This window comes from Vidua macroura, chromosome 4 (genome assembly GCF_024509145.1).
Source record: "Vidua macroura isolate BioBank_ID:100142 chromosome 4, ASM2450914v1, whole genome shotgun sequence".
In the NCBI taxonomy this organism is placed as follows: Eukaryota; Metazoa; Chordata; class Aves; order Passeriformes; family Viduidae; genus Vidua; species Vidua macroura.
In genome coordinates this window covers 58,420,352-58,446,424 of record NC_071574.1, presented here as the reverse complement: position 1 = coordinate 58,446,424, position 26,073 = coordinate 58,420,352, and the positions used below count along the sequence as shown (strand labels likewise).

Sequence of the window (26,073 nt, the reverse complement as noted above, 5' to 3'; positions counted from 1 at the left end):
GTGTAGTATTTCAGACAGAAACTGAATTATTGTTTAGCCACCCTGAAAGTAAATAGTGAAATAATGAAAAAACTTCATTTTTGAAGTAAAGCTGACCAAACATTCTGCAATTTTGTAGCAAACAAAAACTTAAAAAAAAAAAAAAAGTATTTCGTTAGTAGGATTGTTTTATAATACTGATGAGTTGATATTTGCTAGACAAAAATAGCATCTGTGTCTGAGAGAATAAGCAAAAAAGCAACTAACTTCCCTCCCCCCGCCCCTTTGTTATCCATTTCTAGATCTGCAGCCACTGCAAGCACAGCATCTCCTGTAACCTCCTATACCTTCCTGACTCCATACAGGATATCCACTCCAAGGCAGTCTTCTTTCCTAAAACAAAATGTTTCAAGATTCTTGTATTTATTTTATCTGTCTATAAAATGCCTTTCTGCAAAACAATATGCTCTCCCAAAGCTGGGACAATGGCCAGAGCATATCTTCAGTACCAGAAAAACACATGTACAGAAACCTACCTTTAAGCAAATTCCAGACTCTGTAAGTGAGGCTGAGAAGAAAATATATATATATACACACATATATATATTTTCTAAAATTTAGTTTTCCTCTTGATCTGGTTCATATACATGAGAAGTCTCTGTTCCCTAATGACAAAACAGGAAATTATAGTCCTAAATCTGTTGCCTAAAATTAGTCAGTATGACCACCCTTGTAGCCATCAAGAAACTACACTATTACTCTTCCAACAAGTTTAAACTGCTCACCTCTTGCAGACTTTTCTGTTTGCCCAGGGCCACCCTGCCAGCTCTCTTATTAATCTAGAGAAGTTTTGCCAGCCACACTGAGCATGGGCATTGCCATCTCCAGCAGGACCTTGCAGGGCAGGATTATGCAAGTAGCAACACCAGCATCCATAGTGGGATAAACTGCAACTAATCACTTAGTGCTCACAGATGGATTATGAGAATTAAATAGTTAAGGCTTTCATAGCATTTTCAACATATCTATGGCACTATAGCACTGCACAGAACATCGCAGAAATGCCTTTTCCAATAAAAAGCAATCATGCTGCATGTTTACAAGAAGTCCCCACAAGGCATTCCTCTCATCTTCCTACTTTAATGTATTCAGTATCTCCAGTAACACTGCAAGGCAACACCTTCTTTCTGGATTAAAAAAAAAAAAAAAAGCCAAGAGGAAAAAGCTGTTTTAGTCATCTGCAGTTATACCTACTGCCTCAAACAGTTCTTTCTGTCTAAAGTGAGGTATGCTGGATTATGGGTGATGAAAAGCCTTCTGTAGAAAGGCTAAAATATGTAACAGAATCATCTGCATTTTGCCCTAATTCAGTAGCATTAAATGCAAGGAAACAATATCACTCAAAGTACAGTATCACAGAAGGGGTAAGACTGGGAGAGACCACAGTGGGTCATCTGATCCAACTTCCCTGCTCAAGCAGGGCCATCCTAGAGCACATGGCACAGGGCTGCATTCAGATGGTTCTTGAATATCTCCAGTGAGGGAGACTCCACAACCTCTCTGGGCAAACTTTTCCATGTGTGGTCACCTGCACAGTAAAGAAGTTCTTTCTCATATTCAGGTGGCATCTGTTTCTGCCCATTGCCTCTTTGCCTGTTGCTTGGCACTACTGAGCAGAGAGCCAAGCTCCATCCTCTTAACACCCCCCCTTCAGATACTGACATGATTACTGTATTTTCTTCATCTGCTTGAAAAGAGGTTTTGATAAATTACCTAAGCTCTGTGAGTCTATCAAAAATACAAAGTCTTAAAATCACTATCCATTAACCTCGAGGACAGAACAATTAAGAGTGCTGTAAGGAGCAGGGATACAGAGTCTGCATTTCTAGTTTGCTTAACTTGTAAATATATCTTCTTGAAGTCATGACATTTTGCACAAGTAGATACAAAAACATTTGTAAAAATAATCCTTTGTATTAAGATATTAAAAACATATCATCCAGACAATACAAATCAAGGCTAGGAAACAATCTTCTGTCAAAAGAAAAAAAACCAATCAGTTTATTCTGACAGTTTCTGCAGATCTTTGATATCAAAGTCTTTTTATAAGACACTGACAGTCATCAAGTGGATGTTTGTCAAAGTACCTTTTCCAGATGTCTAAATAAAACTGGTTTACTTTGATGAGTTTTATACTGATAGCTAAAGGTAGAATACAGCCGTTGCTTCTATTTGCAGCTCCTTACTTCAATGGCTTGCAAATTTGCTTTAATGCTCCATCAATTTTTGTTGTGTTTTTTGACAATTAATTGTTAAAAACATCGTAAGACGCCAAAATCCCTCACTATATACTTCAGAAAAAAACCCCAAAACTCTCCTCTGGCTTGCACACTTACAGCAGCAGAAGTAGCAATTGTGAGGATGAGATGGCACAAGGTTGTCACACCAGAGGACAAACACCAGGCCATGTAATGAAGAGTTTAACCCTGTTCATTTGAAATACAGGGAAGCCCTGGCATTGATTTCAGCAGTAGCAGGATCAGCCCCTCTGAGAGAGGCTTTGATCGAGACAATCAGCAGCCTCATTCCCCACAGCCCCACGTGCTGAGGGTCAGGGAGCTGACCTGCACACCTGCACTGACACTCTTTGCTTCCTGCACATGTTTTGGGTGCACAGAACATCTCCACACATTCCATGAAGTCCCTCCTGTCTGTCTTCTTTAATTCCATTTGGTATGGGTGTGGCAGCAGCCCTGTAGCCACAGAGAGCAGGCACAAACTTTCCCAGGCATTTTCCCAGGGAAAGCTGTGAAAAGATCAGAGAAAAAAATAAGAAACTATTCTTATCTCCACTTGTTGCACCTGCTGTTGTGCACATGTGGAATATGTCATGGAGATTTGTTTACCAAAGGGTGATTTGTTAATTGGACACTGGATGGTGTTTAGATGGATTGATCAATTAGGTCAAAGCTGTGTCAGACTAGCTAGAAGAGTTACTGAGTTTCTTAAGAAGTAGAGTATAATATAGTATAAGATGATATAATAAAGCAATTAATCAACCTTCTACAATCATAGAATCAATGCTAATTATTCCCCAACTAAAAGCCTGTGGTGACACATGGGGACAAATTTTGGCCTGCAAGTAAGACATTTTCTTTTTTTTAAATCACAATATGCACAATACCTTCTTCTGACAACTTTTCTTTATTTTGGTGGTTCCCAAGTTATTTTCTTACACAGCTCAAATAAAACACAACATTTATTTTAAAACTTAATGGAAGACATTGCTGTACAAAATAAATCTATTTGCAAAGGTACCAAACTGTGTTATCAATAGTTACATCTCACAAGCTAATCCAAATAGTTTTAAAAAGAGGGTTACTGTGCCCAGCATTTTTTATAAATATTTATCTCAATTTACATAAACCAGGATTTAAGGAATGGAAAAAAGCAAAGCCATCTCCATGTGGTGACATTTTTACTCTGTTTTCTCTGTATTTATAATTTAACTGATGAGGATAAATTGACTTACTCTTCATTAGTAGCCAGTCAGAAAAAAAAATAACTTGGCTGCTAAGTACAGGCTGAAGCATAAATAATCCTGCAAAATGCCTGTGGAAATTAACTGAGTGAGCTGAGCTAAAAACAAGTGACTAGAAAAAATTCCCTATCTGTAAGGGGAGCATGCAATAACTGTGTGTGTGTGTTGATGGGAAGCACAGTGAGGCCCTGTGGATCCCAGCAACACTCACACACACCAGAGAGACTCCCTCTTGCCCAGCAAGAATTTCTTGGTACCCTGATGTCACAGCCAGTTCCTAATCCATGCTGCACTTCCCAGAGACATGCCATTCCTAAACACATAAAAGTGGCATCATTCTAAGCAAGACACCAAGGACTTCTAAAGCTACAACTCATGTGCTTCTGTAGCCTTGGCTGGAGAGCTGCTCTAGCTCTACCCTACCCAGAGAACAGAGGGGGCAGTAAAACACACCCATGGATGCACAGAGAATAGGAGGATGTCCATAAAGGTATACAACCCCAAAAGTTCACATGTAGGAGACTACATCTGCCTTTCAAACACTGTGAAAGGTCTCCCTGAGTCACATGCACTTTAAAAAGTATTATTGACAAATTGAGTTGTTTCATGAATACTCAAGTCCCAGAGAATCACAAACACTAACTTCAAGTCATTTTTTCTTAAGCAGAAACAGAGATGAACAACCTTCTTATTCAACCACAGTTAGTTTATGAAATACAAATTTACAAAATGAAGTAATTTTTCATCCTTGTCCTGCTGGAGGAACATTCACACTAAGAAGTTAGGCAGTGTTAGTATTTTAGTTGAAGAGCTGTAAAACTGAGTGTCAAAAAGAAGTTGTCGTTAAGATTAATTTTTAATAAAATATAAATTTAACAAAAAAATAAATTACTTTCTTTTCATTTGGCACAGGATCCAGTCTGCAGCAGTTAGTTATCTCTGTAGCCTGGAAGGAACTCTGGTTAAGCCACAGGAAAAAGGTGGGAGCATTGTCATGGTTTCCTGATGGCCAGAACACTGCAGTATTGTTTTGATTTGCTTTTTTCCTTTTTTTTTTTTTTTTTTTTTTAGGAAGGGGTTATCACATCATGTCACAATTATTTCTGCAACATCCTCTTTCCATACAGGAGCTGAAGCACTATTTATGGACTTTGAAAACGGCATCAATAAGTATGTGCAACTCAGTACTGTTAACTCTAAAAACAAAGTCTAATCATCCAGTAATGTTGCTTTTTAAAGATACTTCTTGCACCGCTTTGTCTGCTATTTCACTAAAAATTCTATTTTAGAAGGTTTTACTTTTTTATAAGTAGTATCCTAAAGCTCCAGCTATTTCATTTTTGTTAAAATGTGTTATTACCTCAGTTTTACTGAAGCACAGAATTCGATCATTTACCTATAAAAGAGCTGAGGTATTTATCAGTAAATTAAATGTCTCCTGAAGAGGTCCAGGAGACCATATAAACAGAGTTTACAGAGAGCTAATAGGCATATTGGTTTTACCCAAGCTCTGAGCAGAGACACAGACTGTGCCATACACTAAACCTGAAAAGATACAGGGAAGAAATAGGCAGTACATGTTATATACAATTACTCTGGGTCATGTTGGCTGTTTCTCTCCCCTAATATTTGCAGAGGACATATAAAGCTAAAAGTTAATATAGTACTTTAAGGCACTTCTTCTTTTAACAGTGTCAATGAAATTTTGTCTCAGGCTCTAGGGGTTAATTGAGTTTTGTTTTTTGGGTTTTTCTTTTAAGAACTGAAGCATGGGGAGAATCCATGTGATTCAATAGAATTTCAATATTTTACTGTTGAATTGCAATCTGTGATGAGGACTGCTGTTCTGAGTAGGGGAGAGATCCAACACTTGAGGAGTATAACAGATTCAACATTCGACATATTCCTTTAATGTGTGAAAAACTGCCTTGTTAGCGAGAACAGATTCAATATTTCAGTGCAGTATGAACATTATGGCCAAGATATTTAAATCTGACTGCTGAAACTTACAAGCCTGAATTAGACCCTTCAAATTAAAGTAGCCAGATTTAAGAAAAAAAAAAAAAACTAAACAAAAAATCAACCAAAGTCTCAAATATAAACACAACAGAACACTAACAAAACCAATTAACATGATTCAGAGGTGGCCTAGAAAAGGAGGGAAAAGGCCCAGAGGTCTGTAGTGTAACATGATCAACAGGCTGATGGTTTAAGTAGGGATGCCTAAGAGGGGTAACATTTCTATAAAAGTTTCCTCCTGCTTTTTCTTTATCACTTTGGATTGTTTAATGAAAGCTCATAGCAGGATTACACGGGTGATACTATCTTCCTCCTTCATAATCTGTCATCCAGTCCTAAAGGTGGAAGCTGCATTTAAAATGCTCCTGTATGGCAGGTGCCTTTCTTGTTTCTGTTGGTCAGATATATATTCCCTAATTAATCTGGCCAGTGTAGCATCAGCATTCATCAACTCTTATCAACACAAACTCAGACAAGCATGTTTAATAGAATTATGCATCCAAAATTTTCCTCAGTTCTTTGTACGTTTTAGAAGACTAATTTCAAAACTAACAAAACATTATTTATTGTCATAGAAATGGTTTCACTGTATATTCCCCATGTCCAAAAGAACAGGTGTTGTTCCACCTGGGAAATGCCAAGTGCTGATTAGTGATCAGGTTTGTTTATCGCGATATTTATGGGTTTACCCTAATACTTATGGGATTACAACCCATCTCAGGAGAGGAAAACCTCCTGTGGGAATGGAGTGTAAGAATAGTCCACCATGGGGAGAAGGGTTAAGCTGAATCATGCACAAGAAAAAAAGCCTGGACTAGCATTTCTATCCAGTGTTATTTTAAACACTCACACAAATAAATACTAATAGACTGTAGAAAACATGTGGCATGTGAGGGAATTTTATTATTCATTCAAATATTTATTATTTGAATGAATTTCAGTCTGCATGCAGTTTATATGAACATAAATAAATGTTTGCTGAAATTACTAAGGCAGGAGAGCTATTTTCTGGATCATCCTCCTGAACTATTAAGCCAAAGCTAACATGTAGATAGGGTGAAAATGTCTAGATTGTGTTATTCAGTGTAGCAAATAACTGCCTGTAACTGATTCATGTTAAGCCTTTGGTACATTTATTCTTGGTCTCTGAGGCCAAAAGGATCAAGGCAGCATCTCAGTCAACAAGTAATGGCCAACATTGTTTTCAACCCCATGAAAATAGAAGTGGTCAGGAAACACTTCTTTTTCCTGCCATCAGCAGTTTTGCCCCAAATACTGCACAGGTTACTTTACACTCCCGTAAGAATTCTCTGCTATCACAGCACACAGAGATGTCTACACAAAGATAAATTGTTCTTGGGCTGTATAAATCAACTTTCAACTTCTTTCAGGCTATCACTTAAAAATATGGAGGTGGAAGATGGGCTGGCTTAAAACTTTCCATTCCAAGTGAAGTCACATGGCACCAGGGAGTTTCAGGTTTGAACAGTGCAGAGTTCAACAGAAAAAAGAGCCAGGATAATATACCACAATGTAGAGGATATAATCAAAGTTTGGGTGTGTGGAAACTGTTTAGAGAGTTGCAATAACATTAAACAAATATATACAACTATCATATGAGGGGCTTTGCCAGCCAATCAGGCTGTTCTGGTCATGGAGGGGACACTAGCACAGGGAGCGATGTGCAAAGAATTGCCTCTGCTACTGTGTTCCACTTTATAAAAGAACAAATATGTGAACCAAATCCAAATTCAAAAGGAAAATAGGAGAATAGAGACAAGTCTTGGTTGCAAAAACCTCAGCAAAGGCAAGAGATGACACTACTGAAAAAAGGAAGAATTTTTATTCTCTGACAGAAGCCTAGTAAGAGGTGGACACCTGTTTTTTGGGTTTTTTTGTTTGTTTGTTTGTTTTTAATTGAATGAACATTTATTTGCAGTCTGAATCCCAAGATGAAGATTATAGGAGATATCCTGACTGTTGCATTCATAGTACAGGTGAAGAGCTGTGCAAGTTCCCAGGGTCTAACTTCAAGATAGCCTGGCAAAGCTGTTCCTTGTGAAAGTTGTTCTCTTTCCCATGGGAAATTCCCGTGGGAATTCAAGGAAATTCAGACTCCATCAGAAAATAAGAGGAAGACAAAAGCCCTCAACCATTCTTTCTCTCTTTCCAGAACTCCCAAAATATCTGAATTTGAAGTATTTTTAAAGCCACAGGAGAGCCAAAGACATTCAGTTTGGAAACCACTGTGTTGTCGAGGGGAAAAGGAAATGAAACACAGTAAGGGAATGGGATGAAGAAAGACAACAAGGTTCAGTACAGGACCTATCAATCACCATCTAGATCTGGAATATCCTGTGCATTGACAGCTTCTAAAGACATCAGTTTTCCTGAACCAAAGGTGAGCAAAACCAAGGAAGGGTTAAAAAATAGAGGAAGAAAAAAACATAAAAAGAAAAATAAATAGAGAGGGAAAGAGAATTATGAAATGCCAGGCATTTTGCTTCCAAAAAGACATACAGCAGAGATGGACAAATCCTGTACTACAAAAACTGAGAAAACAAAGAGCTTGTATGGCTGGATATCAAGCAACATGTGTGGCAAATTGGTCATGCATGAGGAAGTCCCTCAAAACTAATGCAGTTCTCAGATTTATTCCAATAGTAAATTTTGACCCCTGGTATTTTTAGCTCTCTGCTGTTTGCTGTTCTAGCAACAATGTGCCTGTAGTTCTGGCAGCAATTCATACTGCAAATACTCCCTGCATTAAGAATCCTGTCAGAATTACTGAGCACAGTGGAAATATCATGTGCAATGCTGCATCGTTACACTTCGTTGTGTCACTCCTGCTGTTTGTATGGAGGGTTGGAGTGGACATACAGTGCACAGACATTTTATCTTCTTAAAGAAGAAATGCAAACCCTCTGCATTTCAAACACTCTGGAAAGCCTAGAAAAACCTAGTGTGTGAGGATGCAGCATTTCTTTGATCTGACCATGCAGCCAACAGGTCTGACATGTTTGAGCCAGTGTTGTCGCCTGCCTCAATGAGGGAGAATGGTCCTCTACTCCACAGTCCCCTGGCTCTGAGCTTCTCAGCACCACCCTGTCTTTCCTGTTCTACTCCCATCTTCCATCCAAACTATCTCAGAAGATTAAAGGATGAAATATCTCACAGCTGTCTCATTCAAAGGTTACATAAAATGTTTTTGAGATAAATAAAAAAATATTTACTGTCAGCAATGGATTTTTATTCTTTTCTTTCCCTCAAAAATATTTTCAGTCTCTTTCTGGTACATGAATAGTCTACTAGAAGACTGCCTTTGGGAGAAGAAGCTACTAAACGGCCCCCAACTACAGCAAAGCTGAGGCCTACCTCACAACTTCCACCTTGCATATTTACCCATACAGTGTATGAGTTCTTCTCCACTGGTTTGTGGGAGAAAACTCATCTTCCTTTACTATTAGGCCTGTCACATAGTTCTCTGCACTCTAGTCCATTCCTATGGGGCTTCACAAGAGAAAAATACATGACCTCTTTCTACGGCAATAAATCTTTCTCAGCAGGTCTGACTTTAGCCTTCTAAAGCTCCTCTATCTAATCGTGTCATCAAGCCTCTTATCAGTCTGTTTCATACACCACCTCACCTCTTCCCAGCCTCAATTCTGTACCCAGCCACTTAAAGCCTTCCTTTCCTCTTTTGAGTTGTGCCAATGACCAGGAAGGGAAACTGGCAAGTGAGCATGCAACCACCACAAAGCAGGAAGAAAGCAACAATGGAGCTGAAATCCACCCATCCAGCTAAGTTACAAAACCATATTGTTAACCATCCTGCCTCCCTGACCCCTTCTGAGTTCCCTTATGACGAAAGAACAAACTAACTGTTTCCATCCCTGCTGGGGAAGGAAGAGAGAGATATCATTGTTATTCTGACACTTGGGAAGTACTCACATACAATGCAATGAGTATTAATACAAGATCCTAGGCAGGCAGATTTGGACATTCTTCAAAAATTGTTTCACTGTAAGAGAGTGATATGACAGCGCATCAATGAGCTCTGATCAGGTGCACAAGAGTAGTTAGATGGGCTGAAGGACGAAGCATGTAATTCATATGTTAAACATTCACTGCCAGCATTGACAGCTTCACTCCTTCCATTTATTCAGTGATCCAACTTATTTCTTAAAATTTCATGCAATGAATAAGGCTTGCATGCTTGTGCTAGCTTGTGACACCCTAAAAAACAAAACTGCAAAGCCTTTTCTGACATGCCAGCCTGTGAGAGCACTGACATGTGAGAAAGCGTTCAGTCTATAGATGCTCTTTCTGAGTTTCTATGCAGATTTCACTCACTCTCTTTGAGAATTTAAACAGATAATGTCTGGCAGTTCAAGCCAAGCATCCAGACCTTTATTGCCTTTTTTTTTTTCTGTTGTGCATGTGGGTAAGGATGAGCATTTTAAGTCTTTGTTTACTATATTTATCAATTAGCTATAGTCAGAACTAAAGAAGTTCAATGGATCTGTGTTGAGATCTCTAAGCCTGCATATCAGGGCAGAAGTAGAAGACAATGAACTGGATTATTTGTAATCTAGATACTGCACAATGGAGGTAGTGTTTAAAACAAGACAATGAAACCACAAAATGCATCAGTTTTGATTTTTGTATATGCAGACACCTAAAAATTTTAAGCAGAAGATATGCTAACATCTGTAAGGCAAATAAAGGCTTCCAACAAGGAGTTTTTCTTCCCTGTTACCTTATCAGTAGTCCTACCAACCAGTTAACCAGTTCCAGAAAATCCCTCCAAAAATCCAACACAAAGAATTAAAAAAAAAAAAAAAAAAAAAAAAAAAAAAAAAAAAAAATTATATATTTTCACTACCAGGTAGAAAATACTATGCAAATTTGAAGAATACACAATAAATGGTGTGAGGTATAGCAGACCTCTTAAAAAAATGTTCTGTTTATGGCACTACTGGCAAGGGATTCTAGTGTCTTGGTTTTTTTATATAAAGCTGACAGTATTATTTTTAACTAAAATTTCAAATATGACTCTTAAACAAAGTCAAATGGGGACTTTGGATGAAAAAGCAACAACAGAATTTTCTAGGGCTTTGACTTGTGTGTTTTCAAGGGCTCTATATTTTCCTAAGCGATATTAAATTCAACTCTGAGAAATTCACAGGACCCGAACCCATACCTTTCATAGAGAATTTATTCATTTGCTCCTTTTGACAATATTCTCCTGTTGAAAACACAAAATGTATATTATTTTGGTAGGCAGAACTGCCACTTTTTGGCTGAAGATAATTCTAGAAGTTTACAATGTTTTGCTTTCTTTCATGTACACATTCTTTTCTTACATATGGGGGGGGCAGAAGAGGATGCTGCAGTATCATCTCCTTTTACAGCTACGTACATCTATAAGATACCAGATATATTTGTAGAATCTGTCCTTCACCTTCTCTTCTCTGTATTAGATCTCACAGAAAATTGTCAGATAACATATTTCAAGCTATTTATCAGTTTTGGCCTTTGCATAAACATGATGGTTACACTCATGGTATATTTCACTGATGAAAAACAAGTTACTGTATTGGTCATCACTTGGTAACCCTTCTTAACACTTTTGTTAAGTCCAGGGGAATATTCTCCTATGAAGAAAAAGAAATGAGATTTATTTAAAGCAATCCTTAGTAATAGAAAGAGACCATCAAAGCTGACTAATCTAAATAGCATCTATCAATTATCTTTCCTCTTACTGACTCACAAAATCAAGAGCCTCCAGGCTGTTCTAAACCCTGTTCTAAAGCTGTTACTTTGCCAATATTTTCCTTACTCTGCTAGCTGGCCCCCAGTACTATTGAGTTTGAATCTGTTTTATCATGGTGTTCGCAGCAACTGAGCAAGAGGGCTTATGCCAATCTGTCTTTTCCTGATCTCTCTTTCCAGGCAGTCTGGCCAAGCAACACAGAAGAGATGGCACCATATCTTCATGTTTGTGCCCACACAGCCAGGACAATCAGTTAGCTTTAGCATCTACTTTAGTTTTCAGAGCTTTGCTGGCATTCCTGTAAGTGAATTACTCTAGCTAGTTTATACACCTATCATGTGTGATGCCTGAAGTTTAAAAATGTGCTCATTTACTAAACTGACAGTCATGTAAATGGCTTCCAAAGAGACCAAAAAAAAAGAAAAAATTTAGGAAACTGCACAGTTATTTTGATGTTCCATTTTTGTTCACAGTTTGCAAATAAAAACCTAGACTGGTTGCTACTATAAAAGCAAACAGACTGTTGAGTAAATATTTTGTGTTTTCCACTTCTTTTTTATCAGTGCATATTATTGATTGCTAAGTAGTATCAGTTCTGTGGGCACAAATATTACCTATTGGTGAAGCACTTAGTCTTGATGGCATTATCTTTTTTTTCCCCCTCTTTCCTATTTTTTTTCTCTCCACTTAAGCAGCTTTTCTCCTCTGAAGATCATCAGATAGCAATCCACTCATAAGCAGTCAAAAGATGCCCTAGATAAAAGATTTGGGTTATGATTCATAATGTATGCAATGAATATACTATTCAGGACATTCTTCACTGAGACCATTGTACTGCATATTCATTTTGCAACACAGGTATATATGATGAGTATGATAATTATCAGAATCATAGTGAATGAGGTTTCTTATTTGCCCATCATTCAAAACAAAAAAAAATCTACAAAAAAACTAACATCAAAGTTGGAACATTTAGAATTGTGCATATATTGGTTGTTTGGGTGCTGCTCCAGAAAGGCTCAAAAATGATGCAGAGAAGTTCAATATTCACTACTGAACTTCACTAGTAAAACCATGGCACAGTATTATTAACAATCTTTCCAAGGCCAGGGAAGAGAGTTAGACCAGAACATAGCACTGAAGAGGGCTAGGTCTAGGTCTGAAAGCAAGTTGGGAAAGAAACGGTCCTGCTTAACAAAGGAAAGACAGCATGGCTCACAAAAAACCAGCAGCAATCAAGAGGAACACAGACAAGCCAGACATATTTTTAACAGCTGAATCATAAAATAGGTGAGAAATGAACAAATGAATCTTCTGGTCATGGCCATATTGGCTCCAGTGACTCCAAGGTCAATTCAGCTTTAATATGGTCTGTGGTGGAGCACAGCACATTACAGGTACTGCTTCAGTCTCCATGAGCCAAACTACTGACAGCAGTAGTAGGCAGGTAATTATCTATTATTATTTCATTCACATGTACAAATGGTTTACCAGTTCAGTGCAGGAGAAGAAATGTAACAGTGACCTTTCAGGCAGGCATTCTGAGAAAGGGGTAATCTAAGTTTGCATTCAGTCACATAACTTTTTAAAATGTAGTACAAGACTCATGATTACTAAAGTGTTTATTGAGTCTGCATTAGAACTGCACGAATTATTTATGTAAGAAATAGAAGTCTTGTAGATGTAGACTATTAAGTACCAATTGGATAAGAGACTATATGTATCTTTAAATTAAAGATTGCAACTATAATTTTGGTCTTCCTTTTTTATTACAGAAGCAAAATAACATCTTTGCTCTGCAAATAAATTCTTATAAATTGAGAATCAGTTGAAGTGATTCCATAAATCACTTTGAGATGACATGGTGTAGCAATAACCAGAAACAAAGGGAATGTCACAGAGACAGAAAAATCACTACAGTCTTTTTCTTAACTCACAAGCAGAATTTTAACAAGGAAATTGTACAGTTCATCAGTACTTCTTCCTAGACTAGAGACAGCTGTTCAGGTCTGTGGTACTATTTTTCAGGGCTTTCATTATTATTATTATTATTACTACTACTACTATAATACAATTACACTGTGATATGATACTACAATGTTTTCAAAATATAATATCAAAATCTAAAACATATGTTGATGAAGATGTACTAGTGTGCCTAGTAAAATGGGGTTAGTTAATGGCATAGATTGATGGCTAAAAGTACAACCTCAAAACCAAGAATTTTTAAACCAGACCGATCATGGAAATTAATGATTTCCCCAAATTTTCCTTGAAACATGTCTCAAAAATACACAGCTCATTGTTCCTTTTCCTTTTAAAAGCATCTAGATTTCACAACATGCTAGCCATGGTCCTAAACGTATAAGCAAAAACTCAAAAAATAAGGTAAAAAGTAAGTAATACTCAAAAATCTTTGAGGACAATTTAAACAGTAAAAGCATGATGAAAACAAAAATATTTAGGTCTTAGGTTTTTGGTTTTTTTTTAACAGAAGCCATGCTTTGGTACTCAGCATGGAGTAGATTGAGGAATAGCACAATAATTATGAAACTATTACATGAAGTAGTAACACAAGTTGATTTTTTTACAGTTTTAGTAGAAATTAGTAGAGCATGATTGAAAAAAACATAACAAATATAGATATTTCATAGAATCATAAAAAAGGTCAGGTTGGAACATTCCAATCCCCTGTCATGGGCAGGAGCAACTTTCGCTAGACTGGGTTGCTCACAGCCCCATCAACATGGCCTTGAATACTTCCAGGGATGGGGCATCCCCAGCCTCTCTGTTCCAGCACATCACCACGCAACAGGGAAGATTTTCTTTCTCATTCCTAATCTAAATCTGCCCTCTTTCAGTTTACAGACATTCCCCCTTGTCTTATCATGACATACCCTTGTAAAACATCCCTCTCCAGCTCTCTTGCAGGTCCACTTTGGGTATTGAAAGGCTGCAATAAGGTCACCCTAGAACCTTCTCTTCTCAGGTTGAACAACCTCAACTCTTTCAGTCTTTCCTCGGCCTTTTCTTTCCTATTTAAACCTTTCTGGGCCTTACATTTCCAGTTTAAAAGAGATCAAGTTATAAAGTTGTGGGAATTCCATTTCAGAAAGAAGTAATGCCAAAAAAAATCTATACACTAAAAATATATGCAGACCAAACTAAACAATACCAATTATTACACACAAGGTTATGTATAGTGGTGACAGTAACAGAAATATTTAAGAGTGATTATAAAATGGGAACTTAGAAAGGGACTATGACAGGTATAAAACTTTATATGAAATTTGGTACTTGATTTTAGAGGAGAAGCTCAGACCAACCAAGGCCAAGTGATGAAAAGTGAATATATTAAAATATACCATTGTTCAGATGTATTTTTATGTATTTTTGATGCTTTTATATCTATTTCATTAGCTGTATTCCAGTAGAATAAGATTTACATAAAAAGCTTTGCAGTGTTTTTTGATTATGTGAGTTCCTTCAGATCCCCTGCAGCAGCATTAAAATTTAACCATTTATTTTTACTAATCTAAAGAGAAGTTGGCCTAATTAATATTGGTAATTGATTATAATTAACACAACATAATATAGTTAATATGACACATACAACATAACATAGTTAATACGACACTGACACTGATGCTGGTTCCTTACTCAAAAGAGTTACTCAAAAACTAAATATAATGCATGAATAATAGATGGGATATTTGAAGACATTTGTTCTGTTTTATTGTTTTTCTGTTGTGAATCACTTCCCTTAAAATATGCAAGATGTCTAATGGAAGAACAACTTTACAGGGAAAAATATGACAGGACTGGGGAGAGAGGTGTAATGTACTCTTAAGATGTGGTGCATGTTCCTCTCAGTATGTGGAACAACTTGAGGATGCAACATGATGGAGGAGAGAGGTGCGCACCAAAAGAGAGATGAAGAAGGAGAACTTGCAAAAACTGAACATTGACTGAAGGCACCATTTGGAGTTACTTCAAAGCAACTCCATGAGACTCTGCAGACATCACCATCTGTCACATACTTCTAAAGATTTGAACTCTCAAGGGGCTACTTCCTGCAAGACATGAACATCTTCACAGAAGAGATTAGAGATACATCATGAACCATCTCATTCTGACTATTTATCATGATAAACCTGCCAAGTGCATTAAATCTGCATAAAAGGATGTGGTCACCTTTAATAAGCTACCTATTTCTTGATTTCTCAGTGACAAAAACTGAATTGAAACACATTTAGTAGGATTGCTGCAACTAATCATTGAGCAGGCAATCTTTCACAGAGCTGCCACACTATGATCTAGCTCCGAGATTTTGTAAATGTGCTTTTTCATTCATAGCCTAAATTTAAGCTGCTAGGTATTACAACAGAGTGCATCTCTCAAAATGAATGAGAAATGCCAATTTAAACTTGTAAAACAATAAATCTCTCTTACAATGTCACTTATAGGGAAAAACCCACAGCACTGGTATTCTGAATGATAATCATCAGTGCAATCATCTGTATTCATTGCAGTTCCCTGTATCAGCAATGTAGGTTCTGGGTAAAATTTCAACAAATTTCATTTTTCTTTAAGTTTTTCTGCTGATGTACCTAACATTTTTATGTGTACTTTTGAAAAGACCCAAAGGGAAATCCTGAAGGGTATTCAAATCTGTGCAACCTAGTTAACATTTGTTGATAAATAATAGATTAGCTTTCTATGAGTTACTGCTTCAGTATAGTTTTTGAGATACATCCTAAGTTTTAAATGTAGCTCATCAAGGCAATACAACTAAACTATGTCATCTTTGCTACAGGTTATTATCCAATCTTGAACTTTGATGTGAGGTCACAAGAAGTTTCAAAATGTCCTTTTAAAAACACTGTATGCTACACCAGGAAACCCTTTGGCTTTTACTGTTCCCTTTAGGTTAGTAATGTCTATAAAAATGGTATTTAAACATCTGCCTGCTCATGGTCACTCAAACTAGTATATTTGCTGGAAAGTCACTTCTGAAATCCTATCCCTTTATAAAGCTAACACTATTTACTGTATCATCCTCCCATTTCCATGAATCCAAAAGTAAAGAATGGAAAATTCTGGTAAAACTCACTAAGGGAAGCATACCTTGAATGCACCTGTTCTCTGAAAGAATGCATCCTTTTTCCTTCCTCTTCCCCAAAGTGACATGGTTTCCAGTTAATTCTTTCCCGATGCTATTTTCAGAGTCTTCAGTGAAATCAGCAAGCCACAGACAAAATCCCAAATATATTTCACAGGAGTGTTTCTGCAGGAGAGGTCTGGCCTCAGCTGAGGGATTGTCGCCACAGGCCCACACCCGGATAATAATTAGCATTGACTCCATGATTGCAGGAGGCTAATCAATTGCTTTATTATACTCTATATATTATACTCTATATATGATACTCCTTAAGAAATTCAGTAACCCTTCCAGCCAGACCAATACCGCTTTGGCCTAACTGGCCAATTTATCCAAACACCATCCAGTGTCCAATTAAGAAATCACCCTTTGGTAAACAAATTTCCATGACACATTCCACGTGTGCACAACAGCAGGTGCAAGTGGAGATAAAAATTGTTTCTCATTCCTTACTTTGATCTTCTCACAGCCTTCCCCGGAAAATGCCTGGGAAAGTCTGTGCCTGCTCTGTGTGGCCAGAGAGCTGCCGCCACAAGGGATCACTACCTGCTACCACACCACTCTTTCCATCAGCCACTATAAACAGGACCCACAATCTTCCTCCGAAATGCCTGTGATGTTCCAGGTTCATTAACCCAGATTACAAGATCTCCTCCCTCTAGTGACTGGTCCCAGTGAGAATAGGATGCAGTTACTTACTGGTGGCTAACTGGAGCCCTGCCTGCAGCTCTGCTGGCGGTGTGGAGGGCTGCAGCCGCTGTTCGCGCGGCCTGCGGGCCGGCAGTGCGGCCATACTGCAGCCTGCCCTCTGCCAGCACCTCATTAACGAGAGCAGCCCACACAATTCTGCAGCTTAGGAATCAGATGTACTGGCTGAAGGAGGAGCAAGGCAGAGAGGTGTGTTTAGAAAGCATCAAGAGTCTGCAGGCCCAGCCGTTTCGGCCCCAGCACAGCAGTTTCCTTCTTCAGGTGGAGATGCTGCCTTCAAGGTGCAGGGCTGTCCTGTGGAAAACCTGACTGCATTCCCACTCAGGTCTTTCCTTAACTGACCTCAGAAAAAGCCCAGTAGTTGCACTGCCTGTTGTATGTACAGAGGTCAGTCTTTAACCATATATTTACAATCTGCTAGGTATTATGGTGACAGACAATCTCAGAGGCTGCAAACCCCTATCCTGCACCCCGGAACTCCAGAGGAACACAGGAGAGTGGAGCAGATTTAGAAGAGGTTGTGGAAACAGCCCGAGCCCCTGGCCTAACAGCCTCCTTCCCAGAGCAAAGGCAAGCTCATAACCAAACACATTGTCCTTTGGTGAGGGTGCGGGCAGGGGCGTATTCGACAGCAACAAAACTTCATGCCATCACCTACCACTGAAGATGCAGCAAGGTTGCACCTCAAATACATAGCATACAGAAGGGAGATAAATGCAAGGGTGAGGCCATTTTCTGCAAGAAGCCTTGAGAAAATTGAAGAGTCTTATCTTTGGGAAGAACTTTTCCGTCACCACAATAAATAGACAAACCTATGTTCACCACAGTCATCTCCTTCCTTGTGATTCCTCTGCAATTACATGGTGGGGTCCCAGCCTTCCAGCCCAAATCATTTCTTCTTGCAACTGTTTGTGTTGTGAGAGATTTCTTTAATGGATTCATGCTCGAAGTGTAAAAGCCAAGCAGCCATGCACACTTCAATATTTAAAAGCATAAATAAAAATCTTAATAGATCCCAGATGTTTCATTTCCTCCAGCCTCTGTCAGTGATTGAGTTGGTGCTGATGTAGATGATTTTTTAAGATCAGTGGTCAGTTTGATGCTGAAAAAGTTTTAGATGTCTGGGAATTTCAAATGCAATTACTAGAAATAAATAAATCATTAAGGACAACTGTGAATGTAAGTGGCTGTTATTTTGTAAACTTATTTTATGGCCTGAATTGCACCCACAGGTTTTAAATACGACTGAGTGTGAAACAGACAGTAACATTTTGTCAAGGTATATAAAACCTTGTAGATATAATTATTTAAATCTCATTTTCTTAGCAAAAGAACTCAAAGATTCATACAAATAGCAAACTAAGAAATCCATAGTTTATATGGTGCTGGTGATATTGAAGCTAATGAAGAACTTGCTATTTATTTGAGCAGAGCTCAGAGTTGCTAGCTGCATCCATTTTTCACTTATTAAGCCGGCAAGTTACCATTTACCATACCAAGCAAATAAAGCACTATACAGAAAGCATGTCTACAAAAACAAGCTGCTGGGCCCAGTAACTCATGTCACACTGCCACACACAAGTTTGCAAGTGCAGTGAGCAGCTCAGTTCTCTCTCTCTCTCTTATTTTTACTGGGACAAGTCCTTAGTCTCCCAAATGAAAACAAATGGGGGTGGGAGGCATAGAGGGGAAGCTGAAGCTCATATTTAGCTTGTACAGACCCATGATGTGTGCACTTGACGTCATAAAAATGCTGTAATTCTGCCAGGTCAGCAGCCACAAACCCCAAATGCTGCCAGTTACAGGCTAAGCAGACACTAAAAGGCTGTGAATTTCATTTTATCATCCTTCCCCTTCCCGGTAAAGCAGTAGAAGCTAGCAGTTGCTGGAGAAAAACACTGGAAAATATGAACTATGGACATCCAGGATTTGGTTTTGATCAGCATTAGAATAACCCCAATGACAAATCTTGCAAAATTTGTTTTTATTAATACAGCTAACAATGTGGGCTTTGTAGTCCACTTTCAAAGAGTGTTGATAAGCTCAGCTAAATTATGCACTTCATTCAGATCTACCAGATCTATCTACTATTCTGCTAATTTGTGAGCCATACATTTCTCTCTGGCTAAATTTCTGATTGACAAAAATTTAATTCAGTTTCTGTTATTTGTTTTGCTACATAATACTCCTTAATAATGACTGCTGCTTGTTCTTAACCATGCTTTCTGTTTTACCTTTTGCATTTTGTGAAATTTTAAGTGCAAACATAATACAAGTCCTTGAACATGCAGTTTAATTGCAGAGCCAACTATGGACAACTCTGAAAAGCTGACTATCTGCAGTCCTTTTGGTAAATCCATTAGAATAGGTAGGTTCCACAAAACCAAGTTTTTGCTGTTCCAGTTTCTGCACCTTGTTTTAACACCTTCATATAAAGGACCAAATGCTCATTTCATTGACTTAAAGAACCAATCTTTGCATGGGTTGAGGAGCTACAGTTACAAGACGAAACTGAAGCAAACCTAGGAAGCTTCCAACAGAAAAACAGATTTTTATTTTTTTTTTTTTACTTTTTTTTTACTTTTTTTTTTTTTATCACAACAGCACCACTGGCCTGCAAATTATGTTATTTGCAATTGTGCATCTGTGTGCCATCAATCTCCAAGGAAGGGAAAGACTGCTGGGCTGAGATCTCAATTTATGTTTCTCAGTTGACTCTTATAATCACACACAGTGTTCCCAACCTTAGTGCAGTTATTCTGGTAACAAAATTTGCACACCAGGTGGGTTTATCCAAGTTCCCATGGTCCTAATAGTTTCATATATTTCCCAATAATAATCTTGAAAATTATATAGGCAATTGTGTTTCTAAAAAGCCACCTTCAGCAAAATTGGGAGAGTTCTTTCCTCTCAACAGGAAAAAATATTTAAATGAAGTAGCTAGTGTATGCCTATAAAAATGGCAAGAAAAAATGCAATTTAAAAAATTCACCCTTTTTTGATGCTGCCTTTCAATGTGTCATTAAACAAAACTAAGGGAATTTTGGGGTCCACAGGCAATGAAAGGTGCCAAAATAGCATGGGCACAGAGCAGGACCCACTGACAAGGATCCCTTGGCCCTGAAGCACTGCAGCCCAGGTAAGGCATTCACAGTCACACTCTAGGCTGTGATTAGAAAGAAGGCTGGAGCTCTGTGCAAAGGTGGGCCTAACCCAGCAGAGGCGCAGCAAACTGCTTCACTGCCTTACTGAAATTCAGTCCATCTAATTGATACTGCAGAAGGCAGTCGTACAATGAAACAGAGCAGAGATCACTTCAGTGGTTTTATCAATCTATGCTCTCCTGCTCCTGACCAATATATAACCCCACACAGGACTTCACTCTTTCCAACTTCAAGCAGTCCTAGGAATGATTTAAGTTTCTATAATATGGTAACCATTAAGATATTTCTATTAGATCACCATTCAGAAATGTATCAAGACTGACGTCATTTGTATAACACCAAAAATGCATTGGTTTTGCTTAAGGTAGCCCAGTTTCTTTCAAAATGACATTTTAAACAGCAGTTTTCCTCAGACCCAAAATAAAATACTTATAACTACCTCATTTGCTCATTTTGTGAGCAAATACAGGTAATGTCTGTTAAAAAGCAAAATCCATTAGACTCTGAGTAGCAGTCTCCAAAAGGCAACAGATGTGGGGACGGGGGAGGGGGAAGTTGATTTTGTCTTTTTAATATTCAAAGTGGGTCTGTTCTCACTGGCTAATTAAATCAGTAGAGTGCAAACAATAAAAGAAAAAATAAGTGTTGCCTTTCTTCCCTAGAACAACCTCCCTGATGCATCTCTACTTACTACAAGAACTTAATTTATTACCCGACTTTACAATATTTCCTCCCCAAACCATCATGAAATAAGATACATATTACACAGCACCAGTTCCCATCAAAACCAATATGCTTGTCCTGCAGCATTTAAGATAAGATGGTTTTCCACTATTAAGAAAAGATGGGCTTAGAATGGACTTCTTTGATTGACATGAAGCTACTGAAGAATCACACTTAAAAAGCAAAAGATTTAATAACAATATCAGATGTACAAATCAAGCAGCAGAATGATGGCTTAAATATATTTGTAGTTCCTTGGCAAAACCAATAGATTTGCACAGGTGTGCTGAATTACTTGAGAAGTAACAAAATGTGTTAATAACATTAAACAGTCATCTTCTAAGAACTTAGACTATTATGATACTTTCTAGTCAGAAACTTCTTTATAATGCATAAATACATGTAATATCAATTTAAAAAATATTTATGACATCAAAATGACAATGGTATATATAGATTCGAGTTTGAAAGTATTTTAAATACTACTACCAACTTTTAGCCTTCAGTTAGTTACAATACACAGTACAATAATAAAAACATGCTGCAAATACAGACCAGAATTCCACCGTTCTAGCACTGTACAAGAAGAGAGAAGGTGGTTCCAGCCCCAGGAACCTTACAGTAAAGCTGCATATTGTGAAGACAAGGTAGTATGAGCATCAGTAACCACCTAATTTTACAAGCTTGGTAAAGGATCAGTATACCTATGCATGAAATAAGGCACATTGCACACCCTGAGTCCTGGCCTGCTATCTCTCCCCACACTATCAAGTTAAATGTAAGTTTGGGCATGTTTGTCTATGCATTATGCTTAAGTGATATCACTGTGGGCACATTGAAGATAAGGGACAATAGAGGGATGCAGACCCTTTGCATCATAAGGGTGTATTCAGCAATAAGGTGGTGTTTGGCAACAGAAGGCAACTATTTCAGCCCAGTTGTTGCCTAGTTTTTGAAAACATCAAATGTTATGGGACATAACATTTGTTATGGGAATCAAATGTTATGGAAATTGTTATGGGACATAATGCATAAGTTTACAGGCAACTCCGCTCAGATGCTCAGGATCATCATGGAAGAAAACATGGACATTTTTATTTGAAGATGTAACAAGTGACAATCAAGGCGCTAGTTTGGTACCATGAGGTCCTGAGCATTTATAGATGCAGGGTTCTTTCTAAGCTTCATGCACTATTGGCCGAATTTTAAGTTTAAATGTAACTTCTCAGCAAAATACAACTTCATTGTAGTTAATGAACTATCCACAGCTGAAACGTTGATCTATTTAACCCCATGTTTTGTTTTGCTACACAATACTCGTTAATAATGACTGCTGCTTGTTCTTAGCATGTACGGAGTTACATGCTCATTGCCAAGTGCTAACTATAACTTAGTTGAAGCTGCTGTTTAGCTACCATTTAAAACATACCCAGTATCAAAAAGTACTCTTCGCCCTTCAAGCATTCTTTTGGTTAATCAAATTAGTGGTCTCAAACAAATAAAATATTTACTCTGTACTGCATCCAAAACCAGTGTTTCTTTATGTAATTTGACTGATGAGCAAACACCAAAGCCATGGAGATAATAGCCGCAGGTCAGACTTAGCAAAATGATGCCTCAGCTTTTGCCACTTAGCAGTAAAATACATGCTATAAAGACACAAACAGAAATGAGCCCACTAACACCTAGTTTAACTGTATCTTGAAAACACAGTATAGTAACCCAGCAAAGAGATTTCTAGTTGTATTTGCATGAAAGGACATTTGTCAATACCCATTAACCTCTGGCTTTTACCTGTTAATTTTCTAAAAGACGATTGTGTTGCTTCACAAGCCACAAGGTGTCACAGTGGCTCAAGTGGTAGGATTCTTGTCAGTCTAGACACGCAGGTTGTGGCTTCAGGTTACATTCCAGCGCTAACGCCGCTCTGTACCAGGAAGTCTGCATATTTGGAAGTGCAGCCCTTTGGATGCAACTATCAGTCAAGGTGCAACTCAGTTGCCTAAGGATGTTTTTTATATGGGCATTAAATAATCTTACAGCACTTTCACGGAAGAGAAGTACTTGGTACGCTGGCATCTTGACCAATCTTTTTACTTTGCATTATTAACCCTGCCAGTGTTAGGAAGTACTGAAAAGAGTTGAGCTAATCATTCATATCAAATAAAAAATTTTATGAATACCACTTCATTCTACCAAGAGTTTCTAGGAATTAGTAACAATTTATTTGAATGCACTAATTATTCAAACTTATGACATATTTCTGCTCATCCTTCATAACAAGCAATGTGCTCTAAGCATGTAATATTCTGCTAAGGCTATATATTGTAGTTGGTCATATATTGTGTGTTACAGTTTTGCATCCTTGACTGGATGAGCACAGATGGAGCTAGAGCTTAAAATGCCAGGAAGCTTAGAAAAATTTTACCATTTTTCTAATGTAACTGCACACTAAGCAGCATTCCGTTCCATGAAAAAAATTATGCACATACATCATATTTACTGACTTGTAATTTTCCCATTGCAACCAGCCATTGTTATTAATTTGCTTTGCATTCAAACACCAGTCAGTCCTCACTGTAAAGCAATCAGAGATTCTTCTCTGGTGTATTTAATTTCTAAGTATCATGCTTCTATCTGGGAGGTAAGCTCAAAACAGGAAACACTGCCTCTTAGCTTAGCCCGTATAAAATAAGTAAATTCTTTCAGTAATGGTTAATAAATTGAAATTTGCATTCTGCAATTATTTGTAAGAATAAAACTCCACTGATCAAACATTCACAGAAAAGCATAAAGAGCACAAACACAGCCAAAGCAAATTCACTGCTAAACTCAAGTGAATTGTCACGGAAATTTTTCATGTAGTATTTGTTGCACTCAGGTAATGAACATTTACCCAGTGTGTTGGCTTTTCATGTCCCATTATTCATGCCAATGCATTCATTAAAATGGGCCTATGCTATTTAACATAATCAGCAGTGTGCATAGGTGTGGCCTTCAAAGAATTATTACCACAGTTTACAGGCATGCTGTTCATAAATACAGGCAGAACCCCAGTCACTGCAAAATGCCAAGCTTCCCAAAAAACATATGGTAATTTTTGCTGTGTAAAATGGATAGATGCACTATATAATGCATAATTGCATCACATTATATCTGAACTTCTAATTGCTTAAAATGATACTTCAAATCACATCAACAACATTATTACCTAATTACCCTAAGGGTTAACTGATATTCCAGTGATTAAGTCTAGGTAGAAGCAGTAGAGCTATTGTATTGCCTTCATCCACTACAGCAAAAGGTATGATTGCAAATGCACATCTCAAATCCATCAGAGATTCTGTGAAATTCTGTGAAATTGAGATTCTGTGAACATTCTGTGAATATTTTCAACATCTTGGTATGGGGAAAAAAAGGTGCAGAAATGAGTGCCAAAAGGGAGGTCCCTCTTGCTGAACAACAAGAATTATTTTCATTTGCTCTAAAGGAACTATGATATAGCAGTTCCTTTCCTTTCACATCATTGTGATGCAAGATAAAGTAACATGGTAACAATTTTGGTACTTAAACTGGCTACAAGAATTATGGAAGATGGTGAGTGACATTAATCTGAAAAGGTAAGTTACTATTAGAATGTGGGGGAGTAAAACAGTGTTGTAGGCATTTCACCACTGTCAAATGACCCATGCATGAAACTTTTGTAAACTGCAGGAATAAAACATAGTGTTGTAGGTTTTCTCTTTTTACACTTATTAAAGATTGTCCTGGTTGCAAACCTAGAGGCAAAACAGGTGTCACATCTGCTTTGCCCCCTAGAACATGTCTAGTCCACAGAAGATGGTTAGAAATGCTGGTGCTGCTGATTGCCTTCCTAAGGGATGATGTATGCTGAAGGTGCTTCAGCACTAAGAAGGAATAAAATGAAAAAGTTTCACTCTATTTACTTTCCTGTTTTCTGAGCATTTTTCCCTCTTCACGTAACTATTGTATTTAAAGATTTAGAATATTTCTTTTTTGTATAATGTAGTCATTAATATCTCAGAAATCTCTTTGTAACCTGCTCTAGGACAGATGGCAGCTATATTCTGCTGATGGCTGAGGCAAAACTACACAACTGGAACAAAAATCACAAAAAGGTACATAAAATACTTCAAATGCACAATGCTCAAAGTCATAATTTTCTCAATTTACTACTTTAGAAAATAACCTAATAAAAATGTAGTTAGGAAAAAACAAAATATTTGAAAGTCCAAAAGGAAAGCCAGAATAGTCCACTGCACATAAAATGTAAGACTGCAAATATTAATACTCAAACATGGTCAATTGTTTTTTCCAAGTATTTCATTTTTCAAGAATAAGCAAAGTGGATCTGTGATTCAATCTATTCTTGAGTCTGCTTTAATCAGGGGGTTCCAAATATGATCACTTTTGTACACACATGATGTTTCTTTGTACTTTGAAAGCAACAGATATGGTCATTCAGCCAGGCAATCATTTTTGGATGTTATAGTCTGCAGCTAGCAGTTGGGTGAAACGCATGGGATCTAGACAGCTATTGAATCTGCTTTATGTGGGTAATCTGATGTCAAAACTATACTGAGATTAGATTTCCCCCTCCCCTTTTTAATACATATACAAATGATGCTCCTGCTCAGCTAACTAGGCTTGGCAAGCTGAGAACCAGGGAAGATGGGTATCACCGGGTACTGCAGATCACGTGAGACAGATTTACAGCAACATTCCAATTCATTAGGTGCTCCAAAGGATGCAAACTATTTGGTTTGCAGCTGATCCAGCAGATTTAAGCACATTTAGAAACCTACATAAAGCTGTGGACTTTACTGCATCAGTTCTGAGTATGCCATTCTGCTCTGGACAAGCACCTGAATGTGAATATTGACAAGAGAAAGACCTCAGGGAGAAGTTCTAATGTGATGCTTTTATTTTGGCTGTAGTTCAACCCAAAACCACTACAACCCAAACCATTTGATGAGTCTGT

The 26,073-nt window shown here is 37.7% G+C and overlaps 1 protein-coding gene and 1 long non-coding RNA gene across 14 annotated transcripts in view; both read right to left on the bottom strand.

Moving 5' to 3' along the window:
• Positions 1–26,073, bottom strand: part of LDB2 (LIM domain binding 2) — a 211,116-nt gene that overhangs the window by 178,299 nt on the left and 6,744 nt on the right. The window contains exon 1 of one of the 13 annotated variants that reach the window (XM_053976022.1): positions 17,176–17,299. The exons of the other annotated variants lie outside the window; for them this stretch is intronic. Coding sequence (XP_053831997.1) covers positions 17,176–17,299 — 124 coding nt within the window. Of the gene's footprint in view, positions 1–17,175; positions 17,300–26,073 lie in introns of those variants that run through there. 13 annotated transcript variants of the gene reach the window in all.
• On the bottom strand, positions 10,838–16,582 carry LOC128806461 (uncharacterized). The gene is made up of 3 exons (XR_008436828.1): positions 16,443–16,582; positions 11,930–12,068; positions 10,838–11,196 (listed from the first exon to the last, which is right to left on the bottom strand). It is a non-coding gene; the product is annotated as an uncharacterized LOC128806461 (long non-coding RNA).